The sequence below is a fragment of the Heptranchias perlo genome, chromosome 19 (genome assembly GCF_035084215.1).
Source record: "Heptranchias perlo isolate sHepPer1 chromosome 19, sHepPer1.hap1, whole genome shotgun sequence".
Taxonomy (NCBI): Eukaryota; Metazoa; Chordata; class Chondrichthyes; order Hexanchiformes; family Hexanchidae; genus Heptranchias; species Heptranchias perlo.
In genome coordinates, this window is record NC_090343.1 from 10,612,769 (window position 1) to 10,630,905 (window position 18,137).

The 18,137-nt window shown below is 43.0% G+C and overlaps 1 protein-coding gene across 4 annotated transcripts in view; it reads left to right on the forward strand.

Moving 5' to 3' along the window:
* The window catches only part of LOC137335158 (protein phosphatase 1 regulatory inhibitor subunit 16B-like), a 103,076-nt gene that overhangs the window by 53,829 nt on the left and 31,110 nt on the right, over nucleotides 1-18,137 (forward strand). For all 4 annotated transcript variants that reach the window (XM_068000307.1, XM_068000310.1, XM_068000309.1 and 1 more), the window contains exons 4-5: nucleotides 10,288-10,433; nucleotides 11,173-11,276. In XM_068000307.1, coding sequence (XP_067856408.1) covers nucleotides 10,288-10,433; nucleotides 11,173-11,276 — 250 coding nt within the window. The remainder of the gene's footprint in view (nucleotides 1-10,287; nucleotides 10,434-11,172; nucleotides 11,277-18,137) is intronic.

An 18,137-nucleotide genomic window follows, 5' to 3' on the forward strand; every position in this document is an offset into this window, starting at 1 on the left:
GGCTGATCTGTATCTTAACTCCATTTGCCCGCCTTGGTTCCCTCAATACCCTTACCCAAAAAAAAATCTATCAATTTTCCTTTGTGTTGGGGAGAGAGCTTAGCTTCTCCTGTCATGGCACGACGAAGAACAGCGCCTCATCCTGCGGGAGCGTTGCAGGAGAGAGCCTGCCACTCTGGTTGACATGCTGGTAGTTGCCTACATGCCATCGTGCATTCTACAGTTAACCAGCGTTCCACTGAAGCTGAATGGGAAAGTGGTTATGGAGATTATAAATGCAGCCCAGCTTTTTGTTTTTTGCTGTTAATGTCCCCTGAGGATATCCCTACTTCTCCATCTGCTGCAACTTGGAAGTTTTGGGATTTGGTGAGAGCATTTCATTTTTTTTTAATCAACACCCAGAAATACAGTGAAATCTCGATTATCAGCAAGAGTTTTTGTGAGTCAGTTTACAGTAAGCCAGCTAAAATGTGATTGAGTATTTTTAATTGGTTTTACAGATTCTAGGTTCTTGAAACAGCTGGATAAGTTGTTACTTTGAAACAGCTGGATAAGTTGTTACTTTGAAACAGCTGGATAAGTTGTTACTTTGAAACAGCTGGATAAGTTGTTACTTTGAAACAGCTGGATAAGTTGTTATCTTGAAACAGCTGGATAAGTTGTTATCTGCATGTCCAGTAGCTGATAGAATTCATTATTCAAGCAGTCTTGATATTTAGCTTTGGATCCATCACTCCAGTGCAAGTCGGGGCTTCGGGTCAGGAGATGGCTGCCAGCATTTATTTGAACACTATCCCATTTTTAAAGTGGAAAAGCATGAGTCTTTCCACATGCTGGGAATTTGATTGGTAATCTAAAACAGGGGTTTCGGAACACGGGCCTGGAAGCACGTACTACAACTACAGGGAGGGTCATGCGTTATTAAATTGCTTTTGGACCAGGCAGAATTCTGAACAAACACCATGTCCAACACTATCATTTTCATTTCTAATAAACATTTCCACTTGAAGAAGCATTCTAAATTATTCCAAATAGCACAGGATTTGTGACTGGTGGCAACACCATGCGTTGTTCCCTATTGACACTGTTACAAAAAATAATTAGACCTGCAAACATTAAAGAAAAATCAAACCACCATATACAAAAATTCATACCGCCATACAAAATCAAACTCCTGTACACTACAAATCAGACCCCGTACACCAAAAATCAAACCTCCCCATATACTAAAGTTCAAATCTTCAAACATTAAAAATTAAACCATCGTACACTAAAAATCAGACCGCAGTACACTAAAAATTACACCCCCTGTACACTAAAATCAGCTGCCGTTGCTCCTCTCTTCTTGGCCTGGTCTACTCCGCTCCATCACTGTCTGCTATCGCCACATTTGATCTGCTCCGCTTGATGTCGCTGCCTCTTCTCCACTCCCCGCTCTGATGTCGCTGCCTCTTCTCCACTCCCCGCTCTCTGTCGTCTCTGCCTATTCTCCACTCCCCGCTCTCTGACATCTCTGCCTCTTCTGCTGTTCACTGCAGTATTTTGAACTTCCCGGGCCTGGAGGATGAGGAGAAGCTCCTCCCTCATTGGGGACTGGATAATGCGAGATGTGTTTTGGACACTCCTACAAGAACAATGTTGTGTCAATCCAAGTATGGAGGAGGCTCGCAATTATTAACCAATTTAAATTATCTATCATGGTGGGGTTGGGGTGTCTCCTTTATGATTGATACTCAAGGCGCCACTGTACCAAGACCCTCTCCTCTTCCCCATTCTTCCATTGAAAGGAATGAGAATTATAACGTGCAGCTACGCCACTTTCACCCCTAGGACCTGTGTTCAGATCCAGCCAGACGGCTGGGCTAAAAGGTGCTTTTAATGTGTTTTTTTTTCTTTGTGAGACACTGAATCATCCCAAAATTCTGCTGTCTGTATCCTAACTCACACCAAGTCCCGTTCACCCATCACCCCTGCGCTCGCTGACCTACATTCCCTCCCGGTCCGGCAACGCCTCGATTTTAAAATTCTCATCCTTGTTTTCAAATCCCTTCATGACCTCGCCCCTCCCTATCTCTGTAACCTCTTCCAGCCCTACAACCCTCCGAGATCTCTGCACTCCTCCAATTCTGGCCTCTCGCGCATCCCTGATTTTAATCGCTCCGCCATTGGCGGCCGTGCCTTCAGCTGCCTAGGTCTAAACTCTGGAATTCCCTCCCTAAACCTCTCCGTCTCTCTCTCTCCTCCTTTTAAGAAGCTCCTTAAAACCTACCTCTTTGACCAAGCTTTTGGTCACCTGTCCTAATATCTCCTTATGTGGCTCAGTGTCAGATTTTGTTCGATAACACTCCTGTGAAGCGCCTTGGGACGTTTTACTGCGTTAAAGGTGCAATATAAATGCAGTTGTTAAGGAACTTGGGATGTTTTTACTACATCAAAGGTGCTATATAAATACAAGTTGTTGTTGTTGAGTTGCCTTTCAAAGCGAGGGATTATATTACCGCTGGAGAGTGGAACATTTTTTACTTTTCACACCAATTGTCGGGCTCAACCATTCCCACATCAGGTGCAACACAGGAATCAGTACTTTATTGTGTCATATTGCCCTAATAGAGGCAGTGTCTGGTAGGTTCTTCTTCTACCCTCCACCCCCACTTGAAAGTGATGTACTTCAAGTGAGTCCCATACCGCCCTTCCAGTTAAGGAACGTAGCCCTGCATGCTCCCCTTTGCAGCAGATTTCTCGTGTAGCCACTGATAAAAATTCTAAATGTGCCATAAACAATCTTTCATATCAGCCGGTTGGAGTTAATGCAAAAGCAAATGTTGTAGCACTGTTTCAGGTGCGAGGGGAAAGTGGGTGGGAGGGGCGAGGGGAAAGTGGGTGGGAGGCTACTGTTTGCCAATTACATATCACAGAGTGAGCTTGTTCCTGATCTTGTCTCTGCACTGTGGTCTCTCAACCTGTGGGTTCACAGCCATACTGAGCACTGCTAGGGGCTGCATGACATTTATTTGCATTCCACACCCTCAGCATCCTCAACCACTTACGGGACGGGCAAATTAACCAGTAGCACAGCTGCGTGCTGGTGCGAGAAGGCGTAAAGCATCGCATCCCAGCACTGCTCAGTTCTGCCGTTTCTTCAATGGTGTCTTTGTTTGCAAAGAATTAGCACAGATTCCTTCTGTAAATTTCCTTTTCGTCTTTAATTCTCTCATTGTTCCCTGACAAAGGGGCTGTTGTCCAGGTTAAAATGTTAGTAAAGTGGGAAAAAAAAGTTGGTGATGTGTTTGGATATGAGATGAGAGACTGTTTGCGTCAGCTTTTATCATCTAACACTGAACGTAGTATTAGTGAACAATTTGAAAATCCCTTTTTCTTTGGTGGTGAATTTTGAGGGTTCATCGGGCCTGCCTGTTGTTTTGTTTCGCTGGACTCCACGTATATTCTGAGGTGTGTCCGTGCCAACCAGCAGATATTGAAAATGTTCACCTTTTTCCCCTTTCAATATTCTCCCTTTTCTCTCCTGAAGGTGCTGACTCAATGCCAGAGTCGGACCTCGCAACCACTAGAGGTTCTCTTGTACCTCTCTCAAGTGTTCATTCTTCAAACGTAAACCAAAATAGTGAGTGTTGACACTGACCTCACAGTGCTGAAAGGGTGCGGATAGTTGGCCTACGCTTCAGAGCTTTGAAGCCATGATTGAATCTCCTTTCAACTACCCATGACAGGGTGTAGCATTGCATGTTCTAAAAGATTAAATTCAGTTCAGTTCCGGCTGGTCTGGGCTAGGAATTTCTCCACAAAGGTTAACCTGGTGACATAGTTTTGCAGCTCTCTGCCCTGCAGAACAATGGGAAGTAAAAGAAAGAACACACATTTATATAGTGCCTTTCACAATCACAGGACGTCACAAAGCACTTTACAGTTAATGAAGTACTTTTGAAGTGTTGTAATGTAGGAAACGTGGAAGCCAATTTGAGCACAGCAAGGTCCCACAAACAGCAATGAGATAATGACCAGATAACCTGTTTTAGTGATGTTGGTTGAGGGATAAATATTGGCCAGGATATTGGGGAGAACTGCCCTGCTCTTCTTCGAATAATGCCACAGGATCTTTTACGTCCACCTGAGCGGGCAGACGGGGCCTCGGTTTATCGTCTCATTCGAAAGACAGAAGTAACGTGGTGAAGTGGAAATGTAGATTAATATGATGTTTGGACCCCAAAAACGAATTTCTGCATTAAGAAATTAAACTACTAGATGTTTTATCACTTCACTGAAAGTTTAAAAACTTGCCAATGTTGATCCTTAACATCATCTTCGTTTTTCCCACAGAAAATAATAGGTACAGCCTGTATGTAGATGCACTCTTACCCAGTTCTTTTAAAACACAAGTACGTCAAACAGAGGAAGCAGATTGAAACAAGGGAGACCAAATGAAATGGGGAAGTGAAGAAGTGGAAATTCTGGGCTCCAAATAACTTGTATTTTAAAAATAAAGTGCAGCGATTCATTCCCAGAGCAGTGGTGTCTCTGTCCATTAGGAGGGGGATTAGGGCAGAAGAGTGCCAGTGTGATCTGAAGGGAGGGAAGAGAGAGTGTCAGCTAGAACTGGGGAGGGAAGAGAGTGCCCGTTAGAACTGGGGTGGGGGGGGGGAAATCCCTGCAGGTTTTGCCACAGTCTTCCACTGTGCAAGTGTTGGAATGTCGGGTATTTGTGAAGCTTCAGTTATGACTAGCCTGTGGCACACTGTTCTCTCAGTGCATCTACCTGTCAGAATCCTAAATTCAGGCCTCTATTTGAGGCTGCGTCTGAATTTTTGAAGCTTCCTAGAAGGTTGGTGTCATGCTAGTGGCTGGATTAAGCATTGTAACTGACAAAAGATACAAGTCAAATTAATTTAGATTAGGTGTGTTACAACATTCATGGCTCCTTTACCAAATGACTTGTGGTGACTGTTGGCTTATCTGTCAGGCCACATAAATTTCCATTGTGTCAATACACATGATTAAAATGGTGCTGCCAAAATCATGGCAGTGGGTTGGGAGACCTAATTCATCATATAATGAACACTGATCTGTGTCTTCAGTAATGCTGCTTAAATGCTTTGACGAGGGAGAATTTTGATCATTGGAACCAGGAATTTAAGTGGTCTATTGATGATAAGCAGTTAATCCTTGACAATTTCAGGAATTTCCATTATATTTTTTTAATGGGTTCTGACCAGCCAGTTTGGACCTGATTCATAGGGAACGCTTAAGGGAGGCGTCTGATCTCATAGAAACATACAGCACAGAAGGAGGCCATTAGGCCCATCGTGCCTGTGCCGGCTCTTTGAAAGAGCTATCCAATTAGTCCCGCTCCCCTGCTCTGTCCCCATAGTCCTGCAAATGTTTCCTTTTCAAGTATACATCCAATTTCCCAAAGATCTCAATCTATGTTTGGATTCCAGTCGCTTAAAGAAGTAAAAGAAATGGGAGGAGGGTGTAGATGGAAATGTTTACTCTCATCTCGCACCACCCCATGGTCACCTCCTAAATAAATCTCGTCTGCATGTAAATGTGAGGTAATGATGATAACAAAAATTGTCTGCAGAGAATGATCTCTCTAATCCATTCAGAAACTCTTACAATCTGTTTCTTAGGGGAAGGGAGAGTGGAGGCAGTGTTGTTTTATTTGTGACATTTTAACATTTTCTTGGGTTGTAGTATGATGTTGAATGTATCACAAAATCGCACGGTAAGTAGGGATGAGGGAAGCCATTCGGCCCATCTAAGTTTATCCATTCAGAGAAACTCAGGCCCCGTTTCCATTATAGTCCCCAACTTTTTTTTTCATTCGTTCATGGGATGTGGGCGTCGCTGGCGAGGCCAGCATTTATTGCCCATCCCTAATTGTCCTTGAGAAGGTGGTGGTGAGCAGCCGCCTTAAACCGCTGCAGTCCGTGTGGTGAAGGTTCTCCCACAGTACTATTAGGAAGGGAGTTCCAGGATTTTGACCCAACGAGGAGGAAGGAACGGCGATATATTTCCAAGTCGGCATAGTGTGTGACTTGGAGGGGAACGTGCAGGTGGTGTTGTTCCCATGTGCCTGCTTCCCTTGTCCTTCAAGGTGGTAGAGGTTGCGGGTTTGGGAGGTGCAGTCAAAGAAGCCTTGGCGAGTTGCTGCAGTGCATCCTGTGGATGGTACACACTGCAGCCACAGTGCGCTGGTGGTGAAGGGAGTGAATGTTTAGGGTGGTGGATGGGGTGCCAATCAAGCGGGCTGCTTTGTCCTGGATGGTGTCGAGCTTCTTGAGTGTTGTTGGAGCTGCACTCATCCAGGCAAGTGGAGAGTATTCCATCACACTCCTGACTTGTGCCCTGTAGATTGTGGAAAGGCTTGGGGAGCCAGGAGGTGAATTACTCGCCGCAGAATACCCAGCCTCTGACCTGCTCTTGTAGCCAAAGTATTTATGTGGCTGGTCCAGTTAAGTTTCTGGTCAATGGTGACCCCCAGGATGTTGATGGTGGGGGACTTGGCGATGGTAATGCCATTGAATGTCAAGGGGAGGTGGTTAGACTCTCTCTTGTTGGAGATGGTCATTGCCTGGCACTTGTCTGACGCGAATGTTATTTGCCACTTATCAGCCCAAGCCTGGATGTTGTCCAGGTCTTGCTGCATGCGGGCACAGACTGCTTCATTATCTGAGGGGTTGCGAATGGAACTGAACACTGTGCAATCATCAGCGAACATCCCCATTTCTGACCTCATGATGGAGGGAAGGTCATTGATGAAGCAGCTGAAGATGGTTGGGCCTAGGACACTGCCCTGAAGAACTCCTGTAGCAATGTCCTGGGGCTGAGATGATTGGCCTCCAACAACCACTACCATCTTCCTTTGTGCTAGGTATGACTCCAGCCACTGGAGAGTTTTCCCCCTGATTCCCATTGACTTCAATTTTACTAGGGCTCCTTGGTGCCACACTCGGTCAAATGCTGCCTTGATGTCAAGGGCACTCACTCTCACCTCACCTCTGCAATTCAGCTCTTTTGTCCATGTTTGGACCAAGGCTGTAATGAGGTCTGGAGCCCAGTGGTCCTGGCGGAACCCAAACTGAGTATCGGTGAGCAGGTTATTGGTGAGTAAGTACCGCTTGATAGCACTGTCGACGACACCTTCCATCACTTTGCTGATGATTGAGAGTAGACTAATGGGGCGATAATTGGCCGGATTGGATTTGTCCTGCTTTCTGTGGACAGGCCATACCTGGGCAAGTCTCCTAGGTGACTCCCTTCACTACCCTTCCGCTATGGCTAAAGAGTTGTCTAACATCAGTCCTACATTTGTCTTTTGCTAGTTTGAACTTATAGCCTTGTCCTACCGTAACAATTTAACTTGAAGTAGTCTTCTGGATTTAACATTTCTGTAAAACTTACCCTTTTTAATATACTTCTATTAGGCACCCTCTCAGTCACTTCCTTTCAAGATTGAAGTGCTGAAGTTTTATATTACCTTACAGGTCGGCAGCTGTAGAATATGTGAGATTGCAACACAGGGATAGCTCATTGTAGAACACGTGCAGCATGCAAACAGAAAGAAAGTGATGGATTTTGCTTTGTCTTTCTGCCTCTTGTGTCCATGTATCTAATGTAACGTACTTCCCCACAGCTTCTGAATAATGTTTGAATCACTCCTCATATCTTCTTAATAAAGCAGCCACATCAGTAAGCAATTCCTTTTAAATTGCAATGATTGGTCTACCCACGCTACCCTTTCCCTTCCAAAGAAACATAAAACAAGTTCAAGAAACTGTAAATGTTAAAAGATAAGCCAACAATAGTAGTTTATTGTGCCTTTACACAGCACACTGCAAAGTGGTGAGGTCTGAGGTGTGCCCATATATTTTTTTCTGCGTGCAGTGAGCGGACACTTTGGCTGACAGCAACAACTTGCATTTATATCGCACCTATAACTGAGTAAAATATCCCAAGGCATGGTTTCAAACAAAAATTGTCACCGAGCCAAGGAAAGGAGATATAAGGTCAGTGACTTAAAAACTTGGTCAAAGAAGTAGGTTTTAAGGAGAGATATAAAGGAGGAGAGAGCGGTGGAGAGTTTATATGGGGGGAGAGGTTAAGGGAGGGCACTGAACATAAGAGAGACGGTAAAGTAAGTTGAAGTGGAGCCCAAAAAAATGCATTGTCTGATGATTCTCAACAGAGAAAGCCTGCTGCCTGAAGACATAAGGTTGAAAGAAAATGAACAATGCACATGTGCATGTTTTCAATCCCTGAGGCTTTTCTTTACTTGGGTTCTTCATGCAAGGAATCTTACAACACCAGGTTATAGTCCAGCAGTTTTATTTGAAAATCACAAGCTTTCGGAGGCTTTCTCCTTTGTCGGGTGACCTGGTGCTGTAAGATTCCTTACATTTGTCCACCCCAGTCCATCACCGGCATCTCCACATCATGGGTTCTTTATGTTCGTCAATGTGCAGTTCTTGCTTTGCAAGTGGTGTGCTTCTGGCTTCTCTAAGGCTGTATTAAAATGGAATTAATTGGCAGTGCAATGGTTTAGTACATCTCTGCTCCAACGTGCTGCGATGCAGGATTTGCACCTGTCACTCTATGTGCAGGAAGTTCCTAATCTCCACCGTGCTGTTATGAAAAGTCACCAAGGCCATTTCCTTCTCTGAAGGGCATCAAAAACCAACGGGTGTTTGGCCCATGTGCCTCCTGGTGGCCAACTACAGAACACAATTTTCAGGAGTCTAACAGTAGGTGAGTTGCCCTCCATCTCAACAACAACACCACCAATTTGCATTTATATAGCACCTTTAACGTAGTGATACATCCCAAGGCGCTTCACAGGAACTATTATCAAACAAAATTTGACGCCAAGCCACACAATGAGATATTAGGACAGATGGTCAAAGAGATAGGTTTTAAGGAGCGTCTTAAAGGAGTAGAGGTTTAGGGAGGGTTTAAAATCAGGGGTGCGCAAGAGGCCAGAATTGGAGGAGCGCAGATCTCGGAGGGTTGTAGGGCTGGAGGAGGTTACAGAGATAGGGAGGGGAGAGGCCATGAAAACAAGAATGAGAATTTTAAAATCAAGACATTGCCAGACCGGGAGCCAACGGCAAAGGGGGCAACTGCATGTGCCAGGAGGCCAAAGAGAAGGATGGGAGAAAATAATTTTAATAAAATACCTCAAGGAAAGACCCTGCTTTGTTGACCTTCAATATGTAGTGCTATCAAAATGTGCAGAATAATGTATAGTCCTCGCTGTATGTATCCGCAAATACCATGTACTATAAACAGTAATGTAGCCCAAGGGGAAAAACAACCAGACAGGGAATTTCCTGCAGTTGGTCAGTGCACTAGTCAATGTTATATTATGATGTGGAGATGCCGGTGATGGACTGGGGTTGACAATTGTAAACAATTTTACAACACCAAGTTATAGTCCAGCAATTTTATTTTAAATTCTGGAATTTAAAATAAAATTGCAGAATTTAAATTCCAGAATTTATTTTAAATTCTGGAATTTAAAATAAAATTGCTGGACTATAACTTGGTGTTGTAAAATTGTTTACAAATGTTATATTAGGCAGCAGATCACATGGAGCACATTGCAGAATATTGGTATATCAATTGGTTCAGACAGTGCTACAAATTGCAGAAGACCCAGGATGCATTACTGTGTTTTTTTTTTCAGACACTGCTCAGTCTTTTAGATTATAGATTTGTATATTTTTATATATGATTCTTTAAATGTTTTTGGCTGATTAATGTCAGATGTGATACATTCCCAGATGCCCTCTGGTTTAAGTATACAAGTGCAGGTGCTTGGAAATGTACTGTGCGATTCAAAGATTACCAAGTGGTGATGGAGTGGCTATGTTCCTGGACTAGCAACCGGAGGTTGTGAGTTCAAATCCCACTGCGGCAAATTGTGAAATTAAATTCAATAAACCTGGTAATTGGTGCGCTAGCACCAGAAAAATATTGTCATAAGAACCCAACTGGTTCACTAATGTCCTTCAGGGAAGGCCACCAGCCACCCCTCCCTGATATGGTCTACACGTGACTCCAGTCCCACACTATGTGGTTGATTCTCACGGCCCTCTGAGGTTGTTTAAAAAGTCACAAAGATTTGCTCCAGCATAAGAAGGCAGACCACAGCTAGACATGGATAACAAATGCCCAAAACCCGAGAACAAATGTGGTGTATGTCTATAAGGAAGCATTTAGTTCTTGTGCTGGTCTCGGAGGTCTCTTTAACGCCCTCTGCTTCTCTTCCAGTCTTGTATCGATAACTTTGAAGAGATGGTGGTGCTACTTTTGGACCATGGGACCAACGTGGATGCAAAAGACAACGAGCTGTGGACCCCGTTACACGCGGCAGCCACCTGTCGACACACCAATCTCGTGAAAATCCTCATAGAGCGGTCAGTCCGTTTTGCCTCAACTGTGGAAGGGGGGAAAAAAGGCAAAACTCCAAAGTCTCATTTAAATCCACATTTTAGCCTGGTGCTGTGAAGTGACTCATTCTTTTTGAGCTGAAAGCTATAGAGTAAAATAGAAGAATACTCCATGTAAAGCTGTAGAATCAGATGTAGAATTCATCTCATTATAAGCATAGTCAGAAACTCCTAAAAGGATGAGTTGCTGTCATTAATAGTGTGCCCTCACTACAATACTTCCTGCTAACCCAACATCTTGGATGTGACACCCACTTTCTTTCATTACTTTATTAACAGAGAAATTATATAAACGCTCTCTCCAAAAACATTGGACTTTGTTTTGGACCCACATAAATAAATTATATGTCTATCAATCACATTATCTTTATTGTCACTGATTTGATTAACAGAATAGGGCAAGCCATTGAATTATATTAAGTGGCTCCCCTATGTTCAAGGTACTTAAAAACAGCAATGAAAGTACGACTTGTACATTAGGTTTGATGAGACGAGGAAGACTGCAAATGCTGGAAATAAAGCAAGAAAATGCTGGAAGCAGGCAGCAGGTTCGTCAGCTCCTGAAAGGGAAAGCAGATTAATGTTGTCCTCCAAAGGGACAGGTTGTGTTTATTTCAGTTTTGATGGTGAGTAAGGCTAGTTGCAAGTAAAAGAGTAACTTGTGCCCACAGTCCACAGTCGCTCACTGTCACTCCTCTCATTGCAGGGGAGCAGACCTGTTGGCAGTCAATGCAGATGGAAACATGCCCTATGATCTGTGCGATGATGATCGGACTCTGGAGCTCATCGAGACAGCAATGGTTAACCAGGGTAAGACGGATGAGGACAATTTAGCAGATGGCTATGTCTGCCATGATTACATAGAATTACTAAGAATTTACAGCACAGAAGCTGGTCATTCAGCCAACTGGTCCATGCCAGTGTTTATGCTCCACACGAGCCTCCTCCCACCCCTCTTCATCTGACTGTATCAGCATATCCTTCTATTCCTTTCGCCCTCATGTGTTTATCTAGCTTCCCCTTAAATGCATCCATGCTATTCGCCTCAGCTACTCCTTGTGGTAGCGAGTTCCATATTCTAACCACTCTCTGGGTAAAGAAATTTCTCCTAAATTCCCTATTGGATTTATTGGTGACTATCTTATATTTATGGCCCCTAGTTTTGGTCACCCCACAGATGGAAACATTTTCTCTACGTCTACCTCATCAAACCCCTTCATAATGTTAAAGACCTCTATTGGGTCATCCCTCAGCCTTCTCTTTTCTAGAGAAAAGAGCCATAGCCTGTTCAGTCTTTCCTGATAGTTATAACCTCTCAGTTCTGGTATCATCCTTGCAAATCTTATTGCACCTTCTCCAGTCCCTCCATTCCTTTTATAATAGAGACCAGAATTGTGTACAGTACTCCAAGTGTGGTCTAACCAAGGACCCACGTCCTATTCTCGGCAGGTTAGCTTTTACGAGTCACATCTCTGGTTTGCTTTCCTGTTCGGCTCATGCAAGACGGATTGAAAAGAAATCCATTAGCTAATTAAATGTATGAGGTGGAACAGAAACTGAAACTTTGAGTCTTAGACACACTCCAGATATTCTGAACGTGGGGGAGGAGGCAGAGAGGTTGTGCCTGGAATTATTAAATTACTAAAGTTGTACACCTCTTGAGCTGATTTCTTTCTCCCCCCCCCCCCCACCGCCCCCTCAAAATCCCAACCTTACAGAAGCACTCGCTCTTGAGATAGAACCACAAAACAGTCCTCAGTTGTTCTAATCTATCCTGTTTGTGAATGTGAAGTTTTGTGTTATGACTTTTTATTTTCTATGGCAGACGGGGTGAGGAAGGCAAAGGAAATAGAGGAGATGAGAGGGAATGAATAGGAGGAGGCGAGGGAAAATAGGATGGCAGAGGCAGTTGGGAAAGTGGACAGAAAGGAATTGCATCTTCATTTTAAGAGTTAACCATATCGTCATTGTGGCTTTTGCAATACAATAAAAACCCCACAAGATATTTTAAAATATTTTTAGAAAAGGATTGTGCAGCTATAGGAATGTAATGGTAAACATTCCTGCAATTCCTTTTGTCAGGAAAGGTTGGGTAAGGCCAAATTTATAATTTATAGCTTCTCCAGAACCTCCTATTTCTTTATTGATTGTGGTTTTCACCTTGTGCTGCAAAATTTAGTGCATCATTTTGAAAATCTCATTTAGTGGAGATTAATGTCAGAAAGTTTGGGTCCCTTCTGCCAATCACCCCAGGTTTAAATAACTTGTCGTGGAGATACTTTAAATTTTTATCTCTGACTTTTGTTAATTTATATTCTTTAGAATTCTGTCAAGGTTTGCCTGAGGCCCTGCTGCCAAATGTCAGTAACAGGAATTCCACCCCTCCTCCCCTCCCTGGCATCAGTTTCTTCCCAAGCTGACTGTTTTACATTAACAGTGCCAATGTGTCACAGAATGAGAGAAACATAGATTAGCGCTGAGAAAGCTACTAAAATATATATATATATATATATATATATATATAGGCTTGTAGCATTAACTAAGATAGTTAGCCCCAGTTTGTGCAAATGAGACTACTGAATAGCAAAACATTTTTGGATATTTTGTACGCCCACAAGTGATATTTGTGTGTATAGAAAGAAAGAACTTGCATTTATATAGCGCCTTTCACAATCTCAGGACGTCCCAAAGCGCTTCACAGCCAATGAAGTACTTTTGAATGTAGTCACTGTTGTTATGTAGGATATACGCAAACACACCAACCTGACTCCAGCAGATCTGCGAATTCCTTGTTCTTGATGTTTAAATTAGAGCTTGTTCGAAGGTCAGGACTGAAATGTCGTCTTTCGTTTTATCGTGTTGTTTCCTCCAGAATGCAGGAGATTTTGATACACTAACGTCATTTACGTTAGTGTATGTCCAGCTGTATTAAATGGGGCTTTATAAGGATGAGCAATAAAGAAACAAATCACTGGGGACTGGGTGATGCATCAGGTTCCTTTCAAACGTGGGACTTGGATTGGAATCCCAAGCCTGGCTGATGACACACAATGAAGCTCTCCTCTATCTGCTGACTGTAAGGATGTGAGGTGAAATGAGTTTGAGCAGTCTTAACCTGGACCTGCAGTGGGCCCAGCGACATAGCACGAATCACTCTTAATGTGGCTCTAATTAGCATTTAATTTCCAATCTCAGTCAGAGAGGCTGCAAGGACTTCTGCTGTCAGAAATACTCAGCTGAGGTTGGAGGGAACTTTACTCTACAGCTGGCTGTGCTATTACCTGGGAGTTCTTGATGCTGACACTGGGTAAGTATTCCATACCCAAGTGTTAGGATCCTTCAGGTCGAGTACAGAATTTGTTATGTTAAACTTGTAAAGCCGGGTTGCTGTCACGACCCAAAAAAAAACTATTTTCAACTCCCACCCGTCCCCAACCCACCCGTTCTTGGGGTTTAAAATCACCCCCATGGAGACCAGAACAGTACTCCAAGTGTGACCTAACCAAGGTTCATAAGAACATAAGAAATAGAAGCAGGAGTAGGCCAATCAGCCCCTCGAGCCTGCTCCGCCATTCAATAAGATCATGGCTGATCTGATCCTAACCTCAAATCTAAATTCATGTCCAATTTCCTGCCCGCTCCCCAAAACCCCTAATTCCCTTTACTTCTAGGAAACTGTCTATTTCTGTTTTAAATTTATTCGCGACTGCAAAATTTTCAGACTTTGCATTCCCAGTGGGAAGCCTATACTTTTACACGCCGACATTAAACCTGGAAATAAAGCCAGGTTGCTGTCACGACCCAAAAAAAAACTATTTTCAACTCCCACCCGTCCCCAACCCACCCATTCTTGGGGCACTGGAGAAAGCGTAAAAAAAAGATTTACAAGAATGAAACCAGAACTGAGAGGGTGTAACTATCAGGAAAGATTGAACAGGCTGGGGCTCTTTTCTCTGGTTAAGAGAAGGCTGAGAGGTGACCTAATAAGAGGTCTTTCAAATTATGAAGGGGTTTGATAGGATAGACATAGAGAAGATGTTTTCACTTGTGGGGGAGACTAAAACTAGGGGTCATAAATATAAGATAGTCGCCAATAAATCCAATAGGAAATTCAGGAGAAATTTCTTTATCAAGAGAGTGGTTAGAATGTGGAACTCTGTACCACAAGGAGTGGTTGAGGCAAATAGCATACATGCCTTTAAGGGGAAGCTAGATAAGTACATGAGGGAGAAAGCAATAGAAGGATATGCTGATAGGCTTAGATGAAGTAGGGCGGGAGGAGGCTCATGTGGAGCATAAACACCGGCATAGACCAGTTGGACCGAAAGGCCTGTTTCTGTGCTGTAAATTCCTATGTAAAATAAATTTTGTCAGCCCATTAGATTTTCATTTTCACATTTCTGCATTAAACATCTATCTTTATATATTAGTAAAAAATCTTGTGCAGTCCAACTTCCTATTTTCACGATTTTTGCTCACGCTTTCATGTCAATATTTAATATTGCAACTGCCTATGTAAACATTCAGGGGGTGAATGTCGGCGGTGGGGGGATGGGGTTCGCCCATTCGTCCGCTGTAACTTAGGTGGAAGAGCTGCAGAAACCCCGGAAAAATGGCATGTGGACCGATATTCCGGGGTTTCTGTGGCTCTTCTGCCGAAGTTATGGTGGATAAGCGGCAGAACACCCCCCACACCCACCAGAAATTCACCCCCTTAGAATGGAAATTCTGTATGTAAACAGTTACCTGTCATAGTTGTAGACTCTTGCCACGAGGTGGCGCTGTGGAGCAAGTTCCTGAAGTTTTTCTCCCAGCTCCATTATTACATAGAACATACAGCACAGAAACAGGCCGTTCGGCCCAACAGGTCCACGCTACTGTTTATGATCCACACGATTCTCGTCTCTCCCTACTTCATCTAACCCTATCAGCATATCCTTCTATTCCTTTCTAACTCATGTACTTATTTAGCTTCCTCTTAAATGCAATTATGCTATTCGCCTCAACTACTCATTGTGGTAGCGAGTTCCACATTCTAATCACTCTCTGGATAAAGAAGTTTCTCGTGAATTCCCTATTAGATTTATTGGTGACTATCTTAAATTTATGGCCCCTAGTTCTGCTCTTCCCCGCAAGTGAAAACATCTTCGCTACGTCTACCCTATCAAACCCTTTCATAATCTTAAAGACCTCTATCAGGTCACCCTTCAGTTTTCCCTTTTCTACAGAAAAGAGCCCCAGTCAACTCAATCTTTCCTAATAGGTATAACCTCTCCGTTCTGATATCATCCTACTAAATCTTTTTTGCACCTTCTCCAGTGCCTCTATATCCTTTCTATAATATGGAGACCTGAACTGAGCACAGAACTCCAAGTGTGGTAGAACCAAGGTTCTATACAAGTTTAAAATAAGTTCTCTGCTTTTCAATTCTATCCCTTTAGAAATGAAATGTTTGTTTTGTTTGATGACGCTTATCTTGTGTGTGTGTGTGTGTGTGTGTGTGTGTGTATGTATGTATGTGTGTATGTATGTATATAGGGTATGTAAGCTTACATTCATCAACTAACTGTTGGCAATGCTATGGGGAATTTACTAGTAGTTTAACATTTTTAAACAGCAAGTGAATATACACAGGGCCTTTCCCATGGTCTCTTCCACAGCAGCTGTTTCCATATTCTAAAATATGAACTGCATTGTAGTTACAAACCACAGCTATTCTGACTGGAACTTTCGTTCCGTCACTGTGTGTAATCCTTGCTTATCTACTTATTGCTATGATTGCAGAAGAAAAATCTCCCTGATATTTTTATACAGTTTTTAAAAAAATTACCAGTGCTGTAATTTCCCATAAAAGTTTGACTCGCCCAAAAATAATAAAAAATCGACTTGGTTTAGGAGCCTAAACATTGCGGAAAGTTACGCAGCACAGGATCAGAATATAAGCTGTCCCCACTCATGCCATGTAACCCAGAATCCTCTGTAGAAAAGAAAAACTGTCGTGTTGCCTCTGGTGGCGGTCGGGGGCGGGGGGAAGAAAAGAAGATGTTGTGAGCTGGACCTGTCTAGAAAATAGCAGCAGATGGCTGATAACGTGGGGCCGCGGCTGCGCGTTCATCAATAAATGACTGAAACCTGCATGCTTTTGGCTTCAGATCTATTGCCGCATGGCCGACTGATTTGGACTCTCATGGGAATGGAACAATGGCAAGAAGGATCTTTCAGTGCAAAAGTTCCTGTGCAAAAATGATCCAAATACTCGCAATTATGTTTTGCTAAACTCCAAGAAAGCATTCATTAAAACAGTTTTGTTATGGTTAGGGATGGGACAATTAATAATATAATATATATAAAATATTTATACAACAAAGCAGTGCTGTCCTGATATTTTAGTACTGTTCAGCGGTGTGTTGATGCGTTGTCTTTTGGTGATTTTTTTTTTAAGCAAAAGGGTAGAAACACCTGTAAGGGGAAGAACTGATCAATAATTATTTATAATAAAACATCTCTCAACAATTCACAGGCTGAGCAAATGGAACGTTCACAGCAGCTCTGACAACCAACCGCGAAGACTTATGTGACCTATTTGGTCTGATAAAGCAATTTTGAACTGTACCAAGGACATAGGAAAGCATATGCGATGTACACAACTGAATTGTAGGACAATTGTATGTCGATTTGGAGCACTCTCACTTCTGTGTCAGAAGGTTGTGCATTCAAACCCCATACCAGGGTTGGGGCTTATAATCTAGGTTTACTGAGGGAATGCTGTATTGTTGTGACGGGTTCCACCTTCCTGGTGACTTGTTAAATTGATGCCCCGTTTGAACTGGTGGATGTTAATGATCCCATTCACTATTTGAAGAGCAGGAAATTCTCCCATTGTCCTGGCCAACACACTTCCCTTAACCATCATATAAAAAAACCCAACTGATTAACTGATCATTTATCCGATTATTCTTTGTCGGACTTTGCTGGTGCCGGATATCCGTTACGTTTCTTCAGAAATGGTCGTTGCACTTGGGAAATAACTTCATGTGTGATATTTTATTAATAATTATTATCAATTTGAAGATTGTACAAGTACCAGCTGATCTGTTGATCCCCTTTCTGGTGCTCCTATCCTTTTGCTTAAAATAAATAATTAAATGACATAGCGAGTATGAGAAGGAACACTGTGCCATATCCCTTCAGGTTCCCTGCTGGAGCTAAGGTTCCGATGAAGCAGGATTTTCTGATCAAGAAAGAACATGCATTTACATAGCGCCTTTCATGATCTCAGGACATTCCAAAGCGCTTTACAGCCAATGAAGTACTTTTGAAGTGTACTTGCTGTTGTAATGTAGGAAACATGGCAGCCAATTTGTGCACAGCAAGGTCCCACAAACAGCAATGTGATAATGACCAGATAATCTGTGCTAGTGATGTTGGTTCAGGGATAAATATTGGCCAGGACACCGGGGATAACTCCCCTGCTCGTCTTTGAAATAGTGCCATGGGGTCTTTTACAGACAGGGCTTCGGTTTAAAGTCTCATCTGAAAGACGGCACCTTCGAAAGTGCAGCACTCCCTCAGTGTCAGCCCAGATTTTGTGCTCAAGTCTGTAGAGTTGTGCTTGAACCCACAACCTTCTGACTCGAGGTAAGGGTGCTACCAACTGAGCCATGACTGACA